This window comes from Grammomys surdaster, unplaced genomic scaffold (assembly GCF_004785775.1).
Source record: "Grammomys surdaster isolate TR1022 unplaced genomic scaffold, NIH_TR_1.0 106196, whole genome shotgun sequence".
NCBI lineage: Eukaryota > Metazoa > Chordata > Mammalia > Rodentia > Muridae > Grammomys > Grammomys surdaster.
Window position 1 is genome coordinate 1 of NW_021610168.1, and position 5,453 is coordinate 5,453.

The following is a 5,453-nucleotide window of genomic DNA, read 5'->3' on the forward strand; positions in this document are numbered from 1 at the left end:
GACCCGTTGGTCATATGACAGGTTCCTGCAAAGATGCGTCCCCATAGTCATGAACCTCAGACTGGCTGCTCACTGTTAGATAAGGAGGTGAGAAGAAGACCACTACCACAATCTGGAGCCAAATTTGAAACAAAGTTGAATTACACAGAAAACTTGTCTAGCTTGCTCTCTTCCTCCTACCACTGTGCTGGGTTATGAGGTGTTGATGACAAACATGGTTGGCTCTCATCATAGATTAAAGGGTAACAAGGAAGGGATTTTGTAATGGTGCTAGGATAGAGGATCTGAAAGGTTAACATAATCACTGTCTTGCATAAATTCCCCAGTGATGGCTCCAAGGATTTGAAGCAGTCCTTGGGTTTGGTATTCAATCCTGGAAAGGCTGATTCCCCACTGCTCCTTGAGAATCCTGACTTCAGCCACAATGTCTCTTTCTTTGATCAATCATCCTGTGTAACCCAGAACACTGACACTAGAGTTGGATGTACATGTGGAACCAACCAGAAATGATAGAAAGACCAAGACTGTGTTTCAGCCCTGTGGCTTCCATCAGGAGAATCTGCCTGCTGTTCTCTGAGCCTCTGGCTTTCTTCCCTCTGCAGCCTTGCCTGCTTAACGGGATGTACTCACCTTCGCTGATTCTGTGGTCCATCTTGGGACAACATTGTCCTGTGAGCATCCCTGTTCTGTTGCTGTGGTGTTATCTCAGAATGATTTCCAGCTCAGGTCTCTTTCTGTGTCCAGCCTTCCTTCTCTAACCTTTATCAGTGCCTTGCAGACACTTACTTGCGACTAGCACTGGACTCTAAGCTCCATGAGGTTAGGAAACTCAGACTCTGGCTTGCTGTGAGGGCCCTGCTGGGCCATAGATGACATCAGTATTTGGCGAATTAGTAAGGTTTTAATTATTAGAATACTCTGCCATGTGACACAGACATAAATGCCAGTCAGTCCTTTGTGGGACACATAAGACTAGGACCTCATAGGTGTAGGGGCATGCAAACTAGAGCAGGGAGAATGAGCGTGTGGCTACTTCATGGAGGCTTCTGGGCTTTAAGGTCACTGGGGTAATTTGTCCTCTACTTACAACTGCCTTGTGCTATGAAAAGCACCCCTCGCTCTAGCTACCAGATGCTCACAGCACCTGCAGCCCCATATATAACTCAAACACATCAGACACTGCTTAATAACTGGCATGCCAGTTGTCACTTAGGTCTTGGCCCAAGACTCTCACTTTGTGGATACCAGACCATGTTGAGGGCTTGCTCATCAGAGCCAGTCTCCAGGTATTTGTCAGTTGTTTGCTGGCTTATAGGAAGGAGGGCAGTGGGCTCTGAGCCACTGCAGCCCATACCCTCTACTTAGAAACAAGGAAGAGACAGGTGGTGGTTGCAGAAGCTGCAGCATCTGCATCATACCTTTCATAGCAATGAGTGTATGCCAGTCTGGTCTACTGAGCAAGTCCTAGGACAGTCAAAGCTACACAGACAAACTCTGTCTCAAAACAACAGGAAAAAAAAAAACAAAACAAAAACCAGGAAAAGCCTGAGCAGGTTTTCCCCTTTCCTTGTATTCTGGATGCCAAGGCAAAAGCAATTGTTTCCCTGCCCTTCTGCCCTCTTAATCCTCCAGCACCATGGTCCTCCCAACTGCATGGTCCTCCCTCCCCAACTGCATGATCCTCCCTCCCCAGCTGCTATGAATCTGACTTGACCGGGTCAGCAACAAACCTTGATAATTTATAAGCAATAAACATGTTGTCCTATCAGAATTAAGTACTGAAACCCTCCCTTTCAGGATGCCACATGGGAGGAGCTGAGGGAAAGTACTTACTTCAGTCCACATCTGACAGGATTTTCCACAGAGCCTGCAACCTGGTCAGAGAGAGGAAGTAAGGACTGGTGACAGGAGGGAGCTTCTATTTTGCAAAGGGAAGATCCCTCAGGATAGGACTGTGGGTGGGAGTCTGGGATTAGGAAGAAAAGCTGGGTGGGTGGTGCATAAGAGAAGTAGGCATGCTTCTATTCCTTGGGGAGAGCTGTGTGGAGGGTTGGAGGGAGGGAGGACTGGATGCCGTGAGTCCTGGGGGAGCCCAGGGAAGTGACTGGGGTCTATTAACTGACTCCAACTTCCCAGGTTTTATCTGTGCACTCCTTCTCCGAGGATGAACAGTTATCACACTACAAAGTCCTGTGTACTCATCTTGTTTGTGGCCCTATTGTGTGCACCAAGAGGTGAGATGGAAACTGAGGGTGGGGTAGGAGGGTACAATGCAGATGGAAAAGGGCTTCAGGGTTGGGGGTACACTTGCACCTCCATTGTGTGCCCAGTGCCCGAGGTGTGCTGGGGTCAGGGGATTGGGATTGGCTTGTGGTGGGTGAAACTTCTAGTGCTGGGGTCCTAGCTTGTTGGGTCTGCAAAACTCCCAGAAGGACTGTTGAGCTTCAATACGTCTGCCACCAACCCTGGCCAGGAGAACACCCTGTCCTTAGACTACCATGCTACCCTGGCCTCTCAGACAGGACACTGGCCCATGTGCACACAAAAGGCAGAGGCTTCTTTTTCTGGCACACTTGCTAAGTAAAGCGGTTTGAACTCCTTAACACTCAGCATTAGACTTTTTCTTATGCCCCAGCCCATGCCACATGAAGCCCCAATGCTAGAACTTCCCTACTCTAAGAGGATTAGTGCTCTCAGATACGCCTATACGCCTATACGTCTAGTTACATCTGTGCAGGAGGACTCATGGTGAGCCTCAGCTTTAAGCAGGACTCTGGGAAGTTCAGTGCTCTGTCATGCTCAGAGAACCAAGGCCCAGTTCTGCAGGGTTAGGGTAGGACAGGTCAGAACAGCCCTCCCCATCTGGTGACCCCAGTACATACATACACACCCACTCAGTGCTTCAGCAGACATTTGGTATCTCTGTCTTCCCAATGTGGTGACTGTCTCTCTAATTTGTCTTGGGGTGCAGGTTTCTCATGTGGGATGACTAGGTGAGACAGCAGGACCGAGCATATTGAACAACTGTGGCTCTTGGTTCACTTTTGCTGTTGGTGGAGGTGACTGGGCAGTAATGTCCTTGCTGTATCCTAGTCACCAGCAGCTGTAGGGAAGTAGAGACATTGTGGAGGAGGGGTCTGGTCTAGTGAGGGCATGTCCTAGCCCTCATGTATTGGCTTCTTTCTCAGGTCAGGGGCTGAAGTGCTACAATTGCCAGAGGGTCCCACTTGAGGCTCCCTGCTCATCAGTTACCTGCTTCAAGTCTAATCCATTCTGTGTGACTCAGGTGACAGAACTTGCTGTGGGTAAGTGAACTATATAAAAATGGATCAGACTGGATTGGGAGAAAGGTCATGTCTGGGCACTTGTTATGGACCATGGTTCCCCTCCCTCCAATTAGAGCTGTCCTGGGGTTGGAGTGGGACTCCTGCACACTGATGGATGTCGGGGTCCAGGGATGCGCTGGGATGGGGATCATGAGACAGGGCTGCCCATTGGCACGCATGGTGTTCATCATCCCCCTGTGTCACCAGTGTAGTCATGTGATGCTCCTGCCTGTATGTTGTGTCTGAGGTCTCACAGGCTCACTGATGGACCAGGAGAACTGGAAGCATTGAGTGAGTCTGCATTTAATGAAGGAATCTGGGGCTTAGGCTAAAGGACTGACTTAGGAATGTTGATAGAAGAGACCCTAGGTCATTTCAGATCCTCCAAAGTGCCAGTTTCCAGGCATATCCTCCACATAGACAAGGCAGGAGCAGCCCCTCCCTGCTATCCAGTTTCCTGTTCTGACCACAGCCTGCCTGTCTCCTGGAGCAGGTCTCCTAGATATAACTGCCTGGGGTACTCAGGAGTCTGAGAGGCTGGTTGCCCTTTGTGCTGTGCTAGTGGGTGATCTTACACTGTGCTGTGTCTGTGGTGTGTGTGTGTGTGTCTGTGTGTGTGTGTGTGTGCGTGTGCGTGTGTATAAATGTGGGTGCACATATATTAATGTATGTAATAAAAGTTGTGTAAAGCTAAGAACCATTCTTTAAGTGCCATTCCTTAGGCATTGTTTACTTTATTATGCAAATGAGCTTTGGTTCCCCTGGAACTGGAATGACAGATGGTTGTAAACCACCACGTGGGGTCTGGGGACCAAACCCTGGGCTTCTGTAAGAGCAACAAGTGCTTGAACTGCTGAGCCAAGTCTCTAGTCTCAACCACATTTTTTTGTTTTTGTTTTTGTTTTTGACAAGAACTTCAATGGGAGGTACTATTTGCCAAGGATGCTGGGGGAAGGGGGAGGAGTTAGCAGAGAGCTTCTAGGACCTCCTAAATCCCCCTCGCACCCAGCTCAGAGATCATAACCAGCACTCCCAAGCTTTTTACATGGCTGCTGCGGATTGATCTTCGATCCTTGGACTTCCATGTGGCAAGCCCTTCACTGACCAAGCTGCTCCCCCAGCAAATGGCATGTAAGGGCACATGTGTATACTGTGTGAATGTACATGCCCTGGGGAGGTACCAGTGTATGGGACCTAGAACTTGATGGGTATCTTCTGTGACATCTATTTCATTTACTCTGATAGGGTCCCACACTGAAATGAATGAATCCAGGATGAGCTGGTCTAGCCCATGACGTTACCTCAGAGATCTTCATCTTTTTATCCTAAGCACAGAGATACAAGTAGGCCACCATGCCTGACCTTCTTGTGATCGGCTCTAGTGGTCAGCACTGGGGGCTCACGCTTGTGCACACGAGCACTTTATCCACCAAGCCTCCTTACCAGACCATGGTTTTGATTTTTGATTCATTTGCTATTTGAGGCAGGGTCTCCTTCTAGACCCAGGATAGCCCAGAAGTCCCCATGAAACCGAGTTTGGGAATAGAACTCATAAATATTCTCCACTTTTAGAATTATAAGTCTGAGCTACCATGTCTGCCTTCAACATGCCTTAGAGACATCCAGGCTTGGTGGCATGTGGCCCAGACTTTCAGATGCTCAGTTGTCCCTGCATAAGAACTGTGTCACTCCCTGATGTCTTGCAGGCTCTCACATACGCAAACTGAAGAACAGTATGTGCTATCCAATCTGCCCTACTAATCTTCAAAATGTCGAGATCCTAAGTACTATTGCAAATGTGACTTCTTTCTGTTGCAAGAAAGACCTCTGCAATGTAGCAATTCCCACTGGAGGCAGCACCAGGTCCCCGGCAGTGGTGCTTCTGTTCAGCCTGGGCTCAGTCCTCCTGCAGACCTTGCTGTAATGGACATTCCACCAACTTCCACCTGTGTTCTTTTATCATCACGTGTATTCCCTCCTTCCTGGAACCCTCTAGTGAGGAACTATGAGGTAAAGAGGCTCTGAGCTTGGGTGTTCACCTTATGGAACACCTTGTCTCAACTTTATAGGCCCTTTATAGCGGGGTAGGTTCCCCACTTCTCTATAGAGCTTTCAGATCTGTACTTC

At 48.7% G+C, this 5,453-nt stretch overlaps 1 protein-coding gene across 1 annotated transcript; it reads left to right on the forward strand.

The window, feature by feature from the left end:
• The first annotated feature begins 2,164 nt into the window (after positions 1 to 2,164).
• LOC114635474 (lymphocyte antigen 6A-2/6E-1-like) lies at positions 2,165 to 5,250 on the forward strand. Its single transcript, XM_028784040.1, has 3 exons — positions 2,165 to 2,234; positions 3,189 to 3,305; positions 5,033 to 5,250. The coding sequence occupies exons 1-3, from the start codon at positions 2,165 to 2,167 to the stop codon at positions 5,248 to 5,250; spliced, it is 405 nt and encodes a 134-aa protein (XP_028639873.1).
• The last annotated feature ends 203 nt before the right edge of the window (positions 5,251 to 5,453 follow it).

Bases quoted from the DNA above. Each gene is read 5' to 3' on its own strand.
- LOC114635474 (XM_028784040.1), top strand. From the start codon at position 2,165: ATGAACAGTTATCACACTACAAAGTCCTGTGTACTCATCTTGTTTGTG. The intron at 2,235-3,188 runs GTGAGATGGAAA...CTTCTTTCTCAG, and splicing joins CCTATTGTGTGCACCAAGAG to GTCAGGGGCTGAAGTGCTAC. The intron at 3,306-5,032 runs GTAAGTGAACTA...GATGTCTTGCAG, and splicing joins GGTGACAGAACTTGCTGTGG to GCTCTCACATACGCAAACTG.